At 48.1% G+C, this 21,599-nt stretch overlaps 1 protein-coding gene across 2 annotated transcripts in view; it reads right to left on the bottom strand.

Annotated features, from left to right (window-relative positions):
• The window catches only part of ABCB6 (ATP binding cassette subfamily B member 6 (LAN blood group)), a 57,064-nt gene that overhangs the window by 14,953 nt on the left and 20,512 nt on the right, over nt 1-21,599 (bottom strand). For both annotated transcript variants that reach the window (XM_088472338.1, XM_088472336.1), the window contains exons 4-13: nt 20,625-20,808; nt 20,300-20,392; nt 19,424-19,616; nt 19,213-19,334; nt 18,748-18,857; nt 16,984-17,049; nt 16,584-16,709; nt 16,430-16,506; nt 14,330-14,393; nt 5,311-5,396 (exon numbers count right to left, since the gene is read on the bottom strand). In XM_088472338.1, coding sequence (XP_088328464.1) covers nt 5,311-5,396; nt 14,330-14,393; nt 16,430-16,506; nt 16,584-16,709; nt 16,984-17,049; nt 18,748-18,857; nt 19,213-19,334; nt 19,424-19,616; nt 20,300-20,392; nt 20,625-20,808 — 1,121 coding nt within the window. The remainder of the gene's footprint in view (nt 1-5,310; nt 5,397-14,329; nt 14,394-16,429; nt 16,507-16,583; nt 16,710-16,983; nt 17,050-18,747; nt 18,858-19,212; nt 19,335-19,423; nt 19,617-20,299; nt 20,393-20,624; nt 20,809-21,599) is intronic.

The raw sequence follows: 21,599 nt of genomic DNA, 5'->3' as shown, positions 1-21,599 counted from the left end.
GGACCCTAGAACTCTCTTTGCCGAATGCACTGATACATGGGAACTCTTTAAACAACTGCTCACTTGCAGTTGTAGAGAGGCAACCTTCTCCGGAGTCAGGAAGATCCGTTGCTGACGGGAGTCTAGAATGGCTCACAAATGAACCATCCTCTGTGATGGAATGAGAGAGGACTTCTTCCAGTTTACTAGCCACCCGTGCGTTTGGAGACAAGCGATCGTCAGGTGCAGATGTTGTAAAAGGACCTCCGGAGAGCCGCCCAGCAATAGGAGGTCGTCTAGATATGGCAGAAGCCGTATACCTTGGTTGCGCAGATGTGCCGCCATGACAGCCATCACTTTTGTGAACACCCTTGGAGCCATGGAAAGACCAAAGGGTAGAGCCTGGAACTGGTAGTGAAGATGTTGTATAGCAAACCTCAGATACTGCTGGTGTGAAGGGGCTATAGGAACATGGAGGTAGGCGTCCTGTATATCCAGGGAGACCATATAATCCCGCAGTTCCATAGCCAGAATGATGGAACGCAAAGTTTCTATCATGAACGTAGGCACTTTGAGGTACCTGTTCAAAGATTTCAGTTTGAGAATGGGCCGATAAGACCCATTTGGTTTCGGAACCAGAAATAGAGAAGAGTAGTAACCCGTCCCGCGTTGAGATGGCGGAACGGGAACAACTACCCCTGCTTTCAGCAAGGACTCTATGGCTTCCTGGATCAACAACACCTTGGTCTTGTCTAGGGAAAGGCTCGTGCAGAAGAAATACTGAAGGGGTCTGTTCCAGAAGGACCAGGCATACCCCTGGGAGACCACTTCTTGTACCCAAGCATCCGTGGTTGTATTGCATCAGCATTGGGTGAAGCGAAGAACTCGGCCTCCCACTCTGGGATCCCCCAGAGAGAGGCCATTACCATCAGGTTTAAGGCTTATCCTCAGGTTTGGAAGCCGGACATCTAGTGCCCCAGGCTTGCTTTTTTGGTTTAGGGGCAGTCTTGTTTAACGACTGTCTGGGGAAAGATTGACCCTTGGACTTACCCTGAGTCCGAAAGGACCGAAAGGCTGATGTCCGAGGTTTAGAAGGTGCAGCAGCTGAAGGTAAGAATGCCGACTTAGACTTTGCTAAGGTCTCAACAATTTTGTCAAGGTCCGGGCCGAACAAAATTTCCCCATTAAAGGTTAAGGCCTCTAAGCCTGTCTTGGAATCTGCATCCGCCCTCCAAGATCGAAGCCACAAAGACCTGTGAGCAGAGACTGCTGCCACAGACACCCTAGCGGTAAGGAGACTAGCATCTAAAGATGCTTCCCCAATATAGGAAGCAGCATCCCTCATTTGACCAATTAAAGCTCTTTGCACTTCCTGAGCTTCCTCGGGAAGCGTATCCTCTAGTACATTGGCCCAACTCTCAATGGTTTTAGCCACCCAAGAGATGGCTATGGACGGATGGGCCACCACCCCTGAGAGAGAATAAATGGACTTCAAACAAGTCTCTACTTTCCTGTCCGTGGGGTCCTTTAAGGACGAAATAGACGGCACAGGTAAGGTAGCACTTTTGATGAGGCGAGTGACGTGAGAATTCACCGCCGATGGAGTTTCCCACTTCTTGCAATGACTAGCAGGAAACGGATAACTAGTGCTTAAATGTTTCTGTGGCTGAAACCTCTTGCTAGGTGACTGCCAGGCCTCCGCCATATGATCAGTCAGTTGGTCAGATAAAGGAAAAACAGCCGACGTCTCCTTCGTCTGCTTAAAGTTTGGATATTTGGATTTAGGGCCGGAGCATCATCCTCAATATCTAAAATGGACCGCACCGCCCGCACTAATGCTGGGACATTAATGGTAGACCTCGTCTCCACCTCCTGAGCAGGGGAATCTGAATCAGGATCCTCATGCAACTCGCCCTTATCTGAGGACGCATCTGAGTCTGATAACTGCGCAGACTGTGATGATGGAACAGTACGTTTTTGAGGCTTGTCACAACGCAGCAAGGATTTAAAAGCCGAAGAGGAGGCCGCCAAACTCTGTACAGAATTGAAGAACACATCGACCCACGGGGAATTAGCTTGCGGGACACCTTGAAAAGGGATGACAGACTGCTGTGTCATGGGAGGAGACTGCACATACATAGGGAACCCCGCATATGGATGAACTGTCTGAGGCCCAGGGGGAGACTGTAACAATTGCGGTACACCTGGAGAAGAAGGGATGGCAGGTTGTGCTAACGCCCTATGGGGGAGGGAGATCGAAACCGCCAGACGGTCCGTGATGGAAACCAGCACTTGGGAAAACATCGCCCAAGGTGGATCTGATCCCAACGTTCTGGGATGAGAGGGACCCGGTAGCAGACGGCACCTGGCACACACACCATCCTGTGCTAAATCCTCCATACTCCCCACTGCAGCGCAGCGTCTACAAGTGAGCAGACTGGGAGCAGCCGAGTGCTCAACTTCCTCATCAGACATGCTAAACAATAGATATAACGATATATACCCAAAGATATATAGCAAAACAATCCGGGAAGCTAGCACTACCAAGTGTGCAGCACAAAAGTCCACAAATATGGCAACGTGTAGCACACAACAGTATGTGACCGACCTCACAAATCCGTGAATTTATATATGTGAGATCCTTGAAAAGCCCTTCCCACGCACACCTGCCAGGGCTGGAGGAGAAGGAAAGGGATAGGAATAGACTGACAGTAGAAAAACAGCAAATACAGGGGGTCATTCAGACCCGCTCGCGAGCGCAGGACGCTCGCAAGCGGGTCGATGTTCCCCCAATGCACATGCGCACAACGGAGGAAGCTCCGTCGTGCGCATGCGCGAGACCCGGACAACGACAGCCAAGCTGTCGCTCCGGGTCTCGCACCAAAGGGGGCGTGCTGTCGATGTTGATTGACAGCACGCCCCCTTTGGTGGGCGTGTCGGGGGCGTGGCTGCCAGACAGAGGCGTTCCCATGGGAACGCCTACCGTCTGAAGCCGGCCCCACTGACATCAGTAGTGATGTCAGTGGGAGTGATTTTGACTCTGATAGAGCCAAAATCACTCCTGGGCTTGCGGCAGCGAGACCCTACCGCAGGATCTCCGTCGCAAGCCCGATGGTCGCGATGGTCTTGACCATTGCGACCATCTTTTTGGCCGCTCGCATATGCTGTGGGTGGTCACCCACAGCTATGCGAGCGGCCAGGAGGCCACTCCATTTCCATGTAGGAGGGCACTGATTCAGAGCGAGCGCTCTGGTCAGAGAGTCCGGCTCTGAATCAGGCCCACAGTCAGCACTAGCAAAAAGTCACATACCATGCAGAAAGTAAAAACAGCCTGCACTTTTGTCACTACAATCAACCTCCTAGATTCAGTGTCTGGGAGGGCTATAGCGCTGTGTACACTAACCTTTAGAAGGGGGATAGATCACACAGCCCCGGAGAGATCTGCGCTGCCCACCCTTACAAAGATGGCTTCCGGAGACCTCAGAGGAGGAGTGGCCGCTGGAGGAAGCAGCTCAGCGTCGCCAGTGCACATGAGGAAAGGCTGAGCTGAGGAGCCGCTAAACAGGGAAGGCTCTCTCCCCTGGTTAGTGATGAACCCCTGTGACGCCAGCTCCCGCTTACCGGCAGTTGGTCCCTGGTGGTCTAGTGGTCCGGCGGGGTATGCCTTAACAGGGGAGCCCGCCGCCACTGTACTAGCGCCTCCTGTCTATCCCCAGAGATTAAAGACTGCATAAAAGATGCATACGACCCGCGGCTTACCTTAACCCCGTCGCGTCCGGCAGCAGTCCAGGGAGAGCCCAGAGCCTGTGCTAGTTCAGGCTCTGAGGTCCCGCGCGATCCCCAGATCGGTACTGGCGTCGCGGCGCCAGCGGGGATGGAGGAGCGGCAGCTTAGACGTCCAATGGTCAGTCTAAAGCTGCCGCTCATAAAAAGTTTAAAAAATTAATTAAGCTAAAGATAAACTTAGGGGCTGCCCAGCAGCACCCCTGCCTAGGGTGAACCGACTCCGACCGGGTACCAACTAAAACTGAGGTGCCTGTGGCTGGGGGGGGGTTATATAGGAGGATGGACCCACTGCATCCTGGGAGCAGCAAAGCTTTAACTACGTGGTGCCCATGGATCCAGATCCAGCTATACCCCAAGGTCAACCCTGTGGACCCCCTATGGAACCTGAAGTAGAAATAATGTTTTGTATTCAATGTTAAAAACATCGGTACTTCCAATGGTTTCTTTCGATGTCCCATCCCTAACCTGGACTCAGCGTTATCGCGATGTCGCTGAGCCCTGCCCCCTGGCCCTGTTATCTATGTGCTAGCGCTGTGAGAACTGCTATGCTATAGCAGCCAATATTTAAAGCTGCCCGCCCTATCGGATGTTAAATGGCGGAACCGGGCTATCCTGTCAGCGCTGCGGCTAGGTCTTGCAAGGTGAGGCGGGAGCGTCCTCAGAGTGACAGCCACGGCAGCACCGCACTGTCGCCAACGCTCCCTTTTGGTACAACACGAGGCCCTCGCTGTAGAGGGTCCCGCGACTTTCCGGTGTCCATTCCATCATTAAATAGGAGAGGGAACAGTGGCTAGGGATAAGCCCGAGACCCGGACGCTGACTGCCGAGGGCCGCGGCGGGTTTCGTCAGCAGCTCAGACACTGCCACATTAGTAACACTGGCAGAGGGAAGGAGCCTGTATGTGTGACAGCCGCGGCAGTGCGCACTGTCACTGAGCCCAGGGTTTTGGCCCACAACTCTAGCTAGTCAGTAGTGGTGGGATATACTTACAGACTGCTGCGGCCGGGATGCTGGGCTGGGGGGAAAATGAGGAAACCCGGACACGAACCGGTTTCAGTTGTGGCGGGTCCTCATGGAGTCCGATGACTCACTGTTTAAGGTCCCCCCTCAGGGTCACTGGACACAGGCTGCAGTAGCCGTGGCGGTGCCCTTCCCAGTGGCCCCACGTAGCAGACCAACTGTCACAGTAAGCAGTCTGCCTGCCCTCATATGTAAAAATAAAATTTAAAACAAATAAAATATTAAAGGGCTGGAGACAGCCCCACAGTGCACCGGCTCTCTCGGGCACAATTTGTAAACTGGGGCTGATGGGGCATAGAGAAGGAGGAGCCAGTCACATTTCTAAATTATTTAAAAGTTCTAGGCTCTACTCTACCACCGTCTATACCCCACTGTCTTGAACTCCAGTGTCCCATAGTGGATGAAGGAGAAACCTGTTTACGTGCATGGATTTTTTTTTTCACTTAACACAGAAAGTGGGTTATTCTAAACCTAATGCCTGTGTATATATGCAAATATAAGACAGCCAACAGCGTAACACCATACCCGTCTGTGTAGCTGAAATGGACATTCTCAAATTCAATTTTTCCAGTGTGGAATCTCATCTCCAGGGCATTCTCCAAATCCTTCACCTGGGGAACATGAAAGGAGAAGCTGCTCAGTTATAGCCCGAACACTTGAATCCTTATCCTGCATATGGTAAACGATCAGATGCTCATCATCGGACAGCTTCTCTGTACACTGCAGGATGCGTGAACAGTTCTCCATCCTCTCTAGTAACATCTCCGAAACTTGTCAGTAACATTAAACGTGACTGTACTGTATCATCCTTACACAGTCATTCATACTCTAAGGGGTAAATTTACTAAGAATCGAGTCTAATCAAGTTTTTTTTTTTTAAACTTGATTAGCATCGCCGAAACTTGGGTGATTTGAGGCTCCTGAAACTCACAAATTTACTAAGAAGTGAGTCTAGCTGAGAGTGAGTTTTCCTATGGTGAAGCAGATCGAGATTTCTCCCCCGAGTAGCAAGTTTAGATGAGATTACTCACCTGAGATTGCAGTGTTTCCTCTCTGCCAAACTCTCCCGAACAAGCAGCCTGCACAGATCAGAGAGATATGTGAAGGCGGCTTGTGTTGTACCTGTAAAACAAGGGTTAAATGTTTAAAAAAAAAAAAAAAAAAAAGACGTAGGGCCCCCCCAAAAAAGCATAACCAGCCCAGGCTGCTCAGCCAGTCCTGGTTCCTCAAATTACTAGGAAAAAACATGTAGGGGTTCCCCCGTAATTTAGGAACCAGCACCTGGCTGCAGGGCCAGTCCTGGTTTTAAATATAGGGGAAAAAAAAAATGCGTAGGGGGCCCCCTATATTTAAAACCAGCATCAGACCCAAAGCAACCGGGGTGTAATGCCACAGGTAGGGGACCCTATCACCGGGTCTACCCAGCCAAAGCATTCACACCCCAAGCTGGGGATCTCAGGGGAGCTGGAGACCCACCCAAGAAGGTCCCCCCCCCTCCCGACATCCCAGGCTTAGGCTGAGCCCGGGGCTGTGGGTACGGGAATAATATGGTGGAAATAGTTCAAAACTATTGTATTTTACAGTGGAACTACAGGTGCCAGCAAGCCTGCCCTTTGGCACTTGAAGAACTACAAGTGCCAGCATTTGGCCGGCACCTGTACCCCCACTGTAAAATAATTAAATAACCACAACACTCACACACCGTGTATAGTAAAACTTTATTACATATCTACCTACCCCACTCACACAAACTTACCTGTTGCCAGCTGTTCTGTAATTCCAATGGGGGGGTACCTGGAAAAGAGATCGTATACTCACCTTCTTCCTGGAGCCGCTCTCCGTAGCATCCCTGTACTTGGCTGGGACCCACTTGTAACCAGCCAATGAGCGGCCGTTACATGTAAAGCGGCCGCTGATTGGCTAGCGGTCCGTGGGAAATGCAGATGACAGCGATCATCTGTCATTTTGCGTAGTGTAAGTATATGTGACAACATATACTTACACATGTATGGCATGGATCGGCTCAGTCGTTTTTTTATTTTGCCAAGTACGGGGATGCAACGGAGAAGGAAGGAGGCGAGTATACGATCTCTTTTCCAGGTACCCCCATTGGAATCTACGAGAGAAGGGCACAGAACAGCTGGCAACAAGTAAGTATGTGTGAGTGGGGTAGGTAGGTATGTAATAAAGTTTTACTATACACGGTGTGTGAGTGTTGTGGTTATTTAACTATTTTACAGTGGGGGAACAGGTGCCGGCCAACTGCTGGCACTTGTAGTTCCACAAGTGCCAAAGGGCAGGCATGCTGGCACATGTAGTTCCACTGTAAAATACAATAGTTTTGAACTATTTCCCCCATTATTACCCCCGTACCCACAGCCCAGGGGTGCGGGGAAGAGCCCCGGACTTCAGCCTAAGCCTGGGGTGTCGGCAGAGGGTGACCCCTTCTTGGGGGGGGTCCCCACCTCCCCTGAGATCCCCGGCTTGTGCTGACCGGCTTGGGGTGTGAATGCTTTGGCTGAGGAGACCCGGTGATAGGGTCCCCTGGCTGTGTGGTATTACACCCTGGTCGGTATGGTCCCGGTGCTGGTTTTAAATATAGGGGACTCGTACGCAATTTTTCCCCCCATTTATAAAACCAGGAATGGCCCTGCAGCCAGCTGCTGGTTCCTAAAATAAGGGGGGTCCCTATTCATTTTTCTCCCGTAATTTTTGGAACCAGGACTGGCCGAGCAGCCTGGGGCTGGCTATGCTTTTGGAGGGGGGGGGGTCATTTAAAAAAAAAAATTAAACCTTCATTTACTAATTACAGGCAGAAACATACATGGATCACACTGATCTGTGTATGTTTCTGCTGAGCTCGCAGCTCACAGGCAGGTGAATTGATTTCACGAATTTGGACAGGAGTTTTGTCCGTTCTCATGAGAGTTTAGAAACTCTCATATTGGTAAATTCCCGAATCCTATCTTCACTAGTGAAAAGTTACTCGAGTTTGGCCGATGGTGAAGTGAAGAGAGTTTGCTAACTCTCCACAATTTTCTTTTAGCAAAGGAGAATTCTCTTCCGAGTTCGCATTAGTAAATTTGTGAGTGGAAAAAAAAAAGCCCAAACTCTCCAGAGAATGCTAACTCGAATCTTAGTAAATTTACCCCTAGCAGTCATTTCATCGAGTGAATAAGGGGATTTTTGGTTACTTACCGTTGAATCCTTTTCTCTGAGTCATGCTGGGGGACACTGGACCATGGGAGTTGCTGGGTGCTATAGGAGCTGGCACTTAACTAAGAACTAACACTTTAAGCCTAAGCTACTCCCAAGAGGCCAGTACAACTTCCAAAGGGCATGGTAAGGAGAAGCAGTAACTCAGTGAAACTGTTGTAACAATCAGAAAACAGAACAGTAGGGAAACGACAGTCAAAACAAAATACCACATGACTAATCGTGAGCTCTGCGGAAGCCCCATGCCGCGTTGCCCAGGAGGTCGCCACCGCCCTAGTAGAATTTGGTGACACACTGTCCAGTGCCGGTCATCCCACTCCAGAATAAGCCCGAGATATGACCAAGCGAACCCAACAAAACATGGTGTGCTTCGTAGCAGGCCACCCACGTTTTTGAGCATTTTTAAAAGGACCAGCAAAGAATCTGTGTAGCGCACTGAGGAAGTCCTGTCCAAGTAGATCCTCAGGGCCCGGACAACATCCAATAGAGCCATATCTTCCTGGTCCCGGGAAGACGTCGCCGGAGGAAACACCGGAAAGACTTTGTCCTGGTTCAAGTAGAAAGCCGAAACAACCTTCGGTTGGAACATATGGACGTTACGGAGCACCGCCCGATTGTCATGGAATATAAGAAAAGGCGGCCTGCAAGACAAAGCACCCAATTCGGACACGTGCCGAGCTGAGGCAAACGCCGTCAGGAAAACCAGTTTCCAAGTGACGAATTTAAGGTCCACCGTATCCAGGGGCTCGAAGGGAGCCTGTTTGAGAGCAGAGAGGACCAGGTTATGATCCCACGGAGCGGTCAAAAATGGAGGCCGAATCTGTAAGACACCCTGCAAAAAGGTCAGAACCTCGGGAAGCAGGTCCAGATGCCATTGGAAATAAACAGACAGCTGAAATCTGCACTTTTAAGGACCGCAGGCGTAAGCCGATTTCCAAGCCTCACTGAAGGAAGACTAAGAAACAAGAAAGGCAAAACCTGGAAGCAAGAACCTCGTGCTGCTCACTCCACAAGTTGTACATCTTCCAGACCCTATGGTAATTACCCGACGATTCCAGCTTCCGGGCGCGCAACATAGGACGGACCACGGAAGGAGAAAAACCCTTAGCCTTTAAGAGCCTGGCCTCAAAAGCCAGGCCGTCAAAGCCAACCAAGGAAGGTCCACGTGCAGAAATGGACCCTGCAGCAGAAGATCTGGCCGAAGTGGAAGACACCAGCCGGAACTCAACGCCAGCTTGAGAATGGCTTTGTACTATGACCGGCGCGGCCAGTCCGGAGCCAACAGGATCACTGATACCTGCTGCTCTTTGACAAACTTGAGTACTCGAGGTAACATGGGAATCGGGGGAACAGTCATGGCATCCACTGCGAAAGCCAGTGGGTCTCTGGACCTCGCACAAAATCTAGGGGGAACTTGAAGTTGTGGTGAGAAGACATGAGGTTCACCTCCAGAAGACCCCACTTCCGAACCAACTGTTGGAAGACCTCCGGATGGAGAGACCACTCCCCCGGGTGAAAGGTGGTTCTGCTGAGGATGACAAACTCCCAATTGTCCACGCCCTGTATGAACACCGCCGAGATTACAGGAACAAAGGTTTCCGCCCAAGATAGAATGCGGGATACCTCTGACATGGCTCCCGCGTTTTGGTGCTGCCCTAATGATTCACATACGCCACCACCGCAGCATTTTCCGGCCGAACGGCTAGGATAGATTGGCCCCCTAACAGAGCTACATAGATGGCTCGGAGTTCCAGCACATTGATCGGTAGGACCGCCTCTGACGACTACCAAAGACCCTGGAGTCGAAGGCGCAACACCACAGCACCGCAACTGAGGAGACTAGCATCTGTGCTCACTATAACCCAAGCCGGGGTGACCAAGAATCATCCCCGGAGCAGATGATCAAACACCAGCCACCACTGAAGGAAGTGACGAGTGTTGGCAAACCAAACCAGGACACTGAGATGAGAGGTCCTCCGTGCGCCCCGACCAATGCCGGAGAATTTCCCACTGGAATTCTCGCGAGTGAAACCGGGCATACTGAATGGTCTCGAAGGTGGAGACCATCGTACCCAAACAGCTTCATGCACAGCAATAGTGATGGACGGAGCACCAAAAGCACTCTCGTGACCAAAACCTGGAGGCTTTGGGCTTTGGACTCCGGGAAGAACACCCGCTGCGAGAGTTGTCGAAGATTACCCCCAGGAACAGCAGTCGCTGACAAGGCATCAGATGAGACTTCTCAAAGTTCAGGATGCAGCCGTGATCCTGAAGAACTTGCACTACGCGGCCCAGGTTGCCGGGAAGCCGAATCGGCCTTCACGAGGAGATAGTCTAACTAGGGAACGACCGCAATCACTTCCTTGCACAACAGACTCACCATGACCGCCATAATCTTCATGAAAACGCGCGGTGCCGTGGCCAAACAGAATGGAAGGGCTCAGAACTGATAGTGAGCCAAGCCCACTGTGAATCAGAGCAAAGAGTGATGGATGACCTGTCCAAATGGGAACGTGGAGGTACGCGTCCCTGAAGTTGAGCGAGGTCAAAAATTGGTTGGCCTTCATGCTGTGGATCACCAAACGGAGAGATTCCATGCGAAAATTATCCATCCAAAGCTTGGTGTTCAAGGCCTGAAGATTCAAAATTGAGCGGAAGGAGCCGTTCGGCTTCCGAACAAGGAAGAGGTTGGAGTAGAAACTCTGTTTCTGTTCCAACTCCGGAACCGCATCCCAGGTACAGAGCCAAAGGGCCCTCCTAGCCGCTATGGCCGTAGCCAAGACCTGGGAAGCAACGCGAGCCCCATCCTGGACAGCCTCACAAACATAGGGCCTGATTCAGACCCGGACGCTAAGCCGCGATTGCTCGCTGCCAAACGGGGCCGGGAATGCAAACTCCATGATCGCACTGTGTGGCGTAAGGACACCCTCTATGTCTTACAATGGGACGGCAATCAGCGGACGCAGGTGTATAAAGACGCCCACTTTCCTTTCTTAACATACGTCATCTCTAGCAAGTATATAATTAATCGGTAACATCGAGAGCCATTGGAGCTGCACGCAGCGCTTGAGGTAGACCTTACCCCGCCACAAGCACTGCGATCAGTGCTGACTGAAATAGAACCAGGTGACGTGTACAATGACGCCTCCATGCTAACTATGCACGCCCTTTAAAGGCCGTTTTGACGCCCAGACACGCCTGCGTTCGGACCACCACTCCCCCGTTCACAAGCACCTTCCCCTGTTCCCACCCACAACAGCACTGTCTGGTCACTCAAGATAGCGTTCAGTCTTTGTGCTACGACCGCACGATTCCCGATCGCAGAGACTGGCTCATGCACGTGCACTGCGATGCATACGCACAATGTGAACCATCGGCAGCTACGAGCGAACGCTTCTTAGCGTCCGGGTCTGAATCAGGTCCATAGTTTGCTGCTCGCACGGAGCTGCTCCGCCAAGTCTAGTAAAGATTCCCTGGACGAGCCCCCCTGGAGTCCCGCAACGAGTTTATCAGCCCAAGTCTCCATCGCTCGGGCCACCCAGACCGAGGTTAGCAAAGGGCGGATAGCCACCCCAGAACTCAGAAAGATGAACTTAAGGCAACAGTCTAGTTTCTTATGCACTGGCTCCTTAAAGGCCGCAGAGCCCTGAACTAGAAGAGCAGTGTACCTGGCCAAGCGTGCCACTGGGGCATCAACCTTGGGAGATTGTTCCCACTCTGACACATGATCCGTTGGAAGGTGATACAGGGTGTCAAATCTGCGAGGGACCAGAAACTTTTTATCCGGCGTTTTCCAAGCTTCTCCAAACAGATCAGAAAGAAGAGGTAACTCTTGCGCCGACGTTTGAAAGGCCTAGCTGACTCCGCATATCTAAATCCAACCATTTAAGGGACTGCCGACCCGCAGAAATTAGGTCCTCCACCCCATGAGGAATCCAGGTCCTCACCTTCCGGCGGGATAACCTCATCCAGAAGCTACCCCTCTTCATCCTCCAAATCAGACACCTCCAAGGAGACCCTGGAGGAAGGAAGACGCTTGTGGGTCTCATGCAGCTGAGGATCCTCAAAAAACCTTTCCAGGTAAGACGACAACTTCGCGAACCCAGATGCCATTCACTCCATGGTCCGAAGGCAAAGTGGCTCAGACCCCACCCCCTCCAGGAGGAAGGACACAAGGCCTGGTGCTGAGGGAGCTGATGTAGCTGTGGCCTGAGCCTGGTCCACTCGCTGAAGCGTCACCAGCTGCATCAAATTAGACACTGACCTTGCCAACGTCCGAGCCCATGGCAGATGCCGTGCTCCTTGACTCTAGCGCATCACCAGGCCCCGACTGACATGTTGTGCACAAGGCGCCCGAGTCCTGCTTTCCACATGGCAATTTCATGTGACATTGGGCAAAAGTATAAAACAAAGCCATACTGCCACCCTTAGTCCTAGCGGCTTTTGCCTTGTCCGCCATAAACCCACTCGACCCCTGCTAGAAGCAGTCTGATATGGCAACAATGTCACTGGCCACTGAGAGTAAATATACAATACTAGCACTTAGCCTTCCTGAAAAGGCACCCAGGAGCAGCAGAGAAGAGGAGCTGAAGCTGATCCTATGTGAAACTGTAGTCCGACCCAGCCGCGACAGTCAACACAGGAATGGCGTCAGTGGAGGTGGTGCGCACTTATAAATCCAGACTGCACCACAGCAGGAGGGGGATACAAGCCTCTCACAAGCCCCGTCCCCTCCACACAGGAGCTGCTACGCTGTACATACCAGTGAACTCCCCCCCCTCGCCAGGGAAAATACTGGTATAGCCCGCTGCTCAGGGATGCCTGTGTGCACACTCCCTGCAGGGAAGCCGACACTGAGACCTGCAGACAATAGCAGCGATCATACAGGAAAGTGCTGCACTCCTGCACCCTCTAAAAGGGCGAGAGTGCCCTCCGGTCCCCGGTGGTCTCAGTGAGACCTGAGTGCCATAGTGAAGTGATGCTATTCAGCTCCCCACCGCTGAGGCTGCTGAACGGCGAGCCCCGCGGGTTTCCACAGCCGCTGCACTCCCCACTGTCCGTTGTTGCTAGCAGGCGCTGCTAGCAGCAGCGGACAGCGGGAAGTGCAGCGGCTGTGGAAGCCAGCTAATCTAAGTGAAAAGAAATAAAAAGGTTTACAAACTAAAAGAAAACCTACTTAAATAACAGGGCTGTCACCGCAGCCTCCCAGAAACATGCCCAACTCCGGAGGGCACTTAAATCGCACTGGCCTCTTAGGAGTTGCAGAGGGGAGGAGTTTAGTTTAAGTGCCAGCTCCTATAGCACCCAGCAACTCCTACGGTTCAACAATGAGGAAAGAGAAAAAAAGGTGACCACACATACATATAATATTCTCTTTAGATGGCAGGCTGTCTCAAATGCAACTGACATTTAATGCCAATAAGAGGTGTGAGATACATTCAGCAGGGAGTAAATAAAAATATTTCTCCTATCATGTAGTTTTAGGGAAAAGAATAAAAATGTAATTACTAAAAATACTATTTTATCTTTACATAGAAATTGGTGCCATTAATTAATCCACATTAGACTGTTGTATCTCTGGTAAAGCCAACACATGACCTGAATGAAGGTAAAGAGTAGCCAATCAAATGCCACCACAACCCACTAAGATGCCTGCTCCTCTTATCAAATTTTCCACATGCCAACAGCTATCAAAATACAACATCCAAAATGAAAGGAGGGGATTAAACACTTATGGTGCATACACACGTAAAGATTTTCTGTCCAACCATCCAACTAGTTCACAGGTTCTCAAACTCGGTCCTCAGGACCCTACACAGTGCATGTTTTGCAGGTCTCCTCACAGAATTGCAAGTGAAATAATTAGCTCCACCTATGGATCTTTTAAAATGTGTCAGTAAATGATGAATACATCTGTGCACCTGCTGGGTGACCTGGAAAACGTGACCTGTGTGGGGTCCTGAGGACCAAGTTTGAGAACCACTGAACTAGTTGGATGGTTGGAATTAAAATCTGGTAACGTATGGGAGTAACTGATGATCAGCAATTTCCTAAATGCCAGAAAACAGATGAAAATGGTCGTCAGACAAGTTTGTTAAATGTTTGATGTAAACAATTTGTCCAAACAACAGTTTTTGTCCATTTTCCGGCGTTTGGGATCAAATTGCTGATTGTCATTTGCTTTCATACATTACCAGATTTTCTTTCCAACCAATCAACTAGTTGGATGGTTGGACAGAAAATCTTTAGGTGTGTACCCAGCCTTAAACTTGAGCTATTACAACAATTTAGTATTCTGTTGATGCTTGGGAACAACCAATCCACTCACCTCTTGGTCTTCACTGAACAGTTCAAACATATTCTCCATGTCAATAAAAGAATTTTGAATCATCCTGGAGAGCAGATATAAAATATATAAACAAGTTAGATGTATGAAGTGTGTATACTTGGCTCTGCAGTCTTCTGACAATAATGTGACAGGAACCTGATATTACTGCTCTGAGCAGTTAAGGGCCCTTGCTCCTTCTAATATCTCACTCTTAAGCTGGGTACAAATTTAACAATGCGACGGACTGACATATCGGGCAGGCAGTACACATTACACGATCCGATGCCGGACATGTTGGCACCAGCCGAAACTGCTGCATGGGCTCGTCAGTCGCATTATCAGATTGAGCTACATGTAGGACAGACCTGACAATGCAACTGACGACCAAACGGGAGTGCGCATGGGCCAACAGAGCATACACTTACGATTTTGACGATATGCCGGTCCAATCCGTCGAATTGGACGAAATATTGTCTAATACAGGGATGGGGAACTTCAGGCCCAGGGGCCATATAAGGCCCGTGGAATCATTTGGTCTGGCCCTCTGAGCTTTTTGCTGCTAGCCTCATCTGGCTAGCAGGGTGTCTGGAATGGCACCCTGCAGCCAGAATCTATGCAGTAGTACCGCCTGGAAAGTCCTTAGGACTCTTCAGTTACACGGTTGCCCTTACAGCTCCCCGGAGCATCCTCAGGATGCACTGGGCATTGCTGTAATCACTGGCGATTGTGGCCCCCACATCACAACACTGTCAATGCCCCAGTCACATGCATGTCCTCACTAGCACATCACTCATTTTCTGATATACTCCGCACTGCTGAGGGACCTTTGCTCCTTCCACTATATTAATCTCAGTCTGTAGTTTCCTGCTGCCTCCATACTCCTCCTCATATCCTTAATGTCCCCATCACATGCGATGCTGTCCACATTAACACCACAGTCATCTCCTGATATATTTTATGTGGCTTTGTGATCCTACTCCTTCCATAACATAGTCCCACAGTGACAGCACTGAGGTCATGATTTAATGCCAACCAGGGCTCTAGCTAACTCGAGTTTGTATGTTCTCTCCATATTTGCATAGGTTACCTCCAGGTACACTGGCGTCATCCCACAATCCAAAATCATACATACTAATTAGTTTCTAACAAAACTATGTGTTTCCATGTGAAAGAGAATAAAGATTATAATTTCTCCAGGAGCACAGAATAACATGAATGACTAAATATTCTGTGTAAAGTGCTGCATAATGTGTGCACTATATAAATAACAGTTAATGAATACAGAAATTCTTAGTCTGTGACATCCTGCTGCCTCCATTCCCCTCCTCATATCATGACACCAGTCACATGCCACCCTGCTTTCATTAACACATTTAGGAGTGTATATAAAAAAAAAAAAGTATAAATGACAGCACTCAGGCATAAAATATATTTCACATCTTCACTGAATGCATAGAATGGATAGCAAAGTCTTTACAGGCAACAATTTAGATGGTAACCAACATTTGTTCAAGCTATACCTAAGACCAGTGATACATGCTGGAGTGATGACATTTGTCCTTTGTATAAAACAGCATAGGTCTACAGGTGGCATTACTAGCAACCTCACTAAATACATCTACACCCTAACTATAGTATCTATGTTCACACGAATGGACGGGTCACTGCCTCCCACTAGACTATGATCTCCTGACCTGAATATATATTCTGCGCTTCTGTGAGCATTCTGATGATCTCATTGGCTAAAGATTGTTCGATCCCACCCACTATAAACTCAGAATCACATTAAGCATATGAAGAATAGATATGAAGATAATAAAAGGTGCTGCAATGCTAGTCAAATGCACCTTGATAAACTGAATGATCACGATATTTCATTTTATTTACCAATGTTACTTTTATCATAAACAAATTAGTGGGGAGCAAAAGTTTGCAGTAATGCATTCAGTACTGCTCCAGTACCCTCTATAGCCCAAAGTCAGCAGTGACCCAAAGAGGGTGAAACAGAAATGGCCTATTAATGATGTCAGTGAAGGGAGTGAGCCTATTTTCATAGGCGGTTCTCATATTTGGTAACATATGGAAAAAAATGTCAGTCACCTGTAGTATGTGCCGAACCAGTTAAGCGGTGTGTAGAGCTGGATGATGTAGGTTCCAAATAGTACATAGTCACCAACCTGTGTGCAAGGAAGAGTCAGGGACCAGGTATTTATCAATACAGAATAAACCCATACACACATACTCTTCAACTCACTTTAAACTTGTTTTCAGTAACAAAGTAAGCGCAGAGAAGAGACCCAGCCAACAGTCCCATCCCAATGATAAGGTTCTGGGTCTGATTTAGCATGGCCAGTGTAGCATTAACTTTCCATTCCGATACCTGGTAACAAAGACAAACATTTCAGAAAATAAATCCATTAAAATCCTTACACAGAATAAATATCTCAGGGACATCAAAATGCAGAAGTCGTCTAGGACAAGCAGAGGCAATCTGTGGTTACAACAATAGCAGGAGAGCCACAGGATGCAGTTGCCTAGGGGGAGGTATACAGGAGAACATACCTCTCTGGACATGGTATAGATCTCATCAGGGCTCAGTGTGACGTAGGAGGTGATGGGAGATGTATAGACATCAGAGGGAGATCAATTCTTACCTGGTATTTCACTATTGCATCATTGAATCTGTTCACCTCATAAGACTCAGCATTGTAGTATTTCACCTATTATGATAGGAAAGTGTCAGCAATAAGTTTGTAAGAACAGCAGCATTACACAGCCACAAAGCAATTCCTATTGACCAAAAAAAGATAATAAAGAGTCAAAAGTTGCTTGCAACAGACACACACAACTGCGCATATGTGTGTGTTACGTGTGTACACACAAAGGTGCTGCTGTGATTGAGATGAACGGTTTTAGAAAGATGGTGGAGAAGTAATGGCCATTCCTGGGTGGTGACTGGGAGATGGCCAGTAGTGTAGGCATAAATGGGCCATTCAGTGGTCGTATTATGGGAGTGTTGTGACAATTCAAGCAGCTGTGTTCACAGCCGCAAGCATAGGAGGCCATGGTCAAACTAAGAAACTTCACCTGCCATAGGGCTGATTCAATTTACAATGATGCGACCGTTGGCGGCGTATAAGGACACACCAATCAGTATTAGAGCGTGTACGGGTGCTGAGAATGGGCATCTCAGTCCCTGCACATTCGTCCGCACAGATGTACACAAGGGAAGGAGTTTGTTGTCCATTTGCATAAAGTTGCAACACAGGCGACCCCCAATACACGCTGCTGCGTTCGCTTTTGTGTGCGACTCAGAATCCACCCCTTAATGTGCAAAATCTCTGCCACCTTTGGGTGTCCACAACAGGTGCATACTGCTGGGTTTATATGGCCATCATATTAATGCTAGAAACACATTTTTATACTGTCTGCACCATGAAACACGTAAAATGCTCTGTTTTATATAAAATGTAATTTACAGCCATCTTATCAAAGGGGTCAATCCTATTCCATGCAATGTTTTTGAGAGTGCGAGTCGTCACGACAATGGCCGCGCTTGACGGTAGCCCGGATTCACTTAAAAGTGCTCGCAGCCCCATAGGGCTCTGAGCAAATTTAAGCGAATTCGGCCTCGGAGCGGGCTGCGAGGGGTGAAAGGTGCCGGCCTGTTGCCGGTGTTTTAACGCCGTTGCAACAGCAACTCGCACCCTTTGCATGGAATAGGATTGACAGTTTTATTACCCACACCCCATTTACGGCAGAGGCTTTTTCTAAGATAGGTGTGCAATACAATATTTTGTGGGACACTTTTTAGGGATCCCATAACAATGGCACATTGACATTTGGGGACCAAGAACAGTGACATCCTGACACTTGGGGACCCAGAACAACAGCTCACTGACACTTGGGGACCCAGAACAACAGCTCACTGACACTTGGGGACCCAGAACAACAGCTCACTGACACTTGGGGACCCAGAACAATGACACACTGACACTTTTGGACCAAGAACAATGACACACTGAAACTTAGGGTTTCCAGTCAAACAGCACACTGAACCTTGGGGACCCATAACAATGGCACACTGACACTTGGGGACCCATAACAATGGTACACTGACACTTGGGGACCAAGAACAATGACACACTGACACTTGGGACTCTAAGAACAATGGCAAACTGACACATGGAGCTCAGAGAACAACGGCACACTGACACTTGGGATCCCCAAACAATGGCACAATGGATAATCAAGGTCCCTGAACAATGTCAAGCTAATAAATAAAGGTTGGGAGTCATTGGTTTAAGCCTAAAGAACAACAAGTAGCTACAGTAAAAAGAAAACTCTACAATGAATGAACAGGGAACAGAACATACTGCAGTGATTTAACACAAAAAAAGCAGCTAAATATCGGTCACCGTTTCAAAGTTCAGCAACGAATCTACGGCTCGGGATTTGGCCTCATTATCTCTGGTGTTCATATCCCGGCGGTATTTTGTTCTCCACTCAGTAATGATAATGGTGAGGGCTGTAAGTTAGAAAACAGAAGGTTAATATACAAAACCTGTATGTGGGAGGAGAGGAACAAACCGCACTAATAAGCTACTACAACATCAACTAAAAGGGTTGTTCACTTGTCCTGCCCATGCCCTTTGCCATATCCCCTGTACTGGGACTTGCAGAATTAGAAAATCACAGCCATTAACTTGCTTAATACTGCATGTCTCACATATGTATGTGTATGATCTTTGCACCAACCAGGTCTGTCACAAAGTTGGTGGTGTTAGAAGGTATATAGCTTTATATTACAGAGCTGGTTTTCTCTATAGAAATATGACTTGTATATGCTGACAATCCTTCGCTAGCCCTCCCCCCATACTTACTCAGGTATAAGGTCATACAGATGAAAATGATCAGTCCAAACCAGGCATTGAAGGAAGACGTAAAATAGATGATCCCAATGATAATATCCGCAATGGTAGGAAGTATACTGAATACTATGTAACTGTCAGAGAGATATAAAGTGGTCACTCATACATGGTCCTAGCAGAATGTATAGTGCACTACTATAAGAAATGTCATCCAAGACAGTACCTTAATAGGCTGTTGATGCTGCTGGTTCCTCTGTCCACACTACGTAACACTTCACCCGTCTTACGTCCGAGATGCCAGCGCAGGGACAGAGAGTGGAGGTGGGAGAAGAGGCGGATCTGCACAATGCGGTTTGTAAACTGCTGAACACGGATCCACAAGAAGGTTCGTAAGTTACTTACAAAACCCGTTGCACCTTAAATAAAAGAAGTGGAGGGACAGAGGGCAAAACAGTGTTAATATGAATAAAGAAGAAAAAAATTAAAAGTCTTGCAATGTGGTGACAGACATCCATTAGTATAGATAAAAATAAACTGGACAGTTAGAAAGTAAATTTTATTATGGGCACAGAACATTAATATCTTAATGTCATGTATGTTATTACTAATGAATACTGAAGTGATGGCATCACCGTTTATATATTATTTATAGGCATTTACACACCTCATGACAGCAAATAATTCAAAGCTCCAGCGTGGCAAACAATGATGCCGCACAGCGGGCGGATTACATATGTATATTCAGCTGCTAGCTGAATGCTGATTTTGTGTTAAGGATTCTTTCGAAAACTTTAAGAGCAATTAAAGAACAAAGTTTAACCCTTAAAGAACAAAGTTTTCTCATCTAGATCAAAGATTGTGTGCCCTGAAAAACTGCATGTGTGCTATGCAGGACTAGGGTAACCATTACTCTACCAAAACACACAAACTTCAGCACCTCTTTGGTCTTCTCCCACCACAAAGGTATATAAGTGCAGGCAATATTTATTTTAACAACTAAAATGGATACATTGTGCGTTGTTTATTTGTAGCTCAAAATCAGTTGATGATGGCTACAGTGATTATTAAAACTAACAGAATATTCCTCCTGCAAAGTTACCTGCTCCTCCACCCTGCAGAAGCTTGAGTAGAACGTATATACAGACAGTGAGTGCCAGTGCGTGCCATGAAGACCCTTCCGTCAGCTCGTCCACTAACAGAGAGAGAATGTACAGAATCACATAAAGCATCAGGGAAGCTGCAGCTACAGCAAATCAGTGAGAATGAAGCAGAGAACCTGGAAGAGGTGTAATCCTGTAACTGTCAGCATGAAGAGTGTGAGCGGAGGTGACCGAGGTACCAGAAATATGAGGAGTATGGGAATTAGGAGTCTAGTGGTGAACAAGAGGCATAGAGACTCGGTTCATTTAAAATCACCATCTTACCTATGTTCTTATAGTATATGGGAACAAAGACATTGATGGCTCGTTCTAGACCCATCAACCCCATGCAGAGGAGAACCAGGAGCTGCAGCAGAACACTCCCCTTCGGCCACATGTATGGGACAAGTAGACGCACCTTCTTATAGAAACCCTGCCATGTGGACTCATTTGGATCTCTCAACAGGGGCTGAAACAAACAAGATGGTAGAACAATGACACAGAAGGCAGAGATGAACAGTAAATGTGATGTGAGCAGGAGATGTCCAAACAATGATATATCAACGCCTACAATTAAAAGTAGAACTAACAATCCTGCTCCTCCTGACAAAACCCCCCCCCCACCCCCTGCATCACCACCAAAGCAATGAACTGCAGGCTGAAGTGCCCCACACAGTCTTTTCTTTGATGTCACAATAACTGATAACTCAATAAAAATATTCAAAGACTGATTCTCCTTTTATTGCTCCAATAAAGAGAAATAAAAGATTAATTCCTTACACGATCATATTTCATCTTCCATCCAAAGTCACTGAGGGTTATTTGCGAACATTGACCAAAATGTAAACTGGCACTAAAACTAGGTCAAGGTGAAATTTCCTTATATTGTCTAATTTGTACTAGGCAATAAAAGTAATCGCTGCTGAGTTCCTAGGAGTTTTGGTTTTTCTTTGCAAATTTGACCAGTGTTAGTAAATAATTCTCATTAAGAGTGATATACAAACCACAAGGCAGGAAGACCCACAATGCACAGAGTAGATACAGATGTATCTTGGCTCATCTATCCTCAATACACCATGCAGCGTGATGTGCCTGGTGTGAGTGAGCCGCCAGGTTCCGTGCAACTCTTCTAGTGCCGGGCTTCTTTTTTTTTTTTACAAAAATGCGTCTAAGTCGAAATGCGATGCGACTAGGACGCACAAGGAGATTGTGCTGATTAATTTTATATGCAACACTTGTATATCTGTGTGTGACTGAAGC

Source organism: Taudactylus pleione, unplaced genomic scaffold (genome assembly GCF_031769625.1).
Source record: "Taudactylus pleione unplaced genomic scaffold, aTauple2 ptg000122l, whole genome shotgun sequence".
NCBI lineage: Eukaryota > Metazoa > Chordata > Amphibia > Anura > Myobatrachidae > Taudactylus > Taudactylus pleione.
The sequence above is the reverse complement of the archived record's forward strand: the minus strand, read 5'-3'. Positions and strand labels throughout refer to the sequence as shown.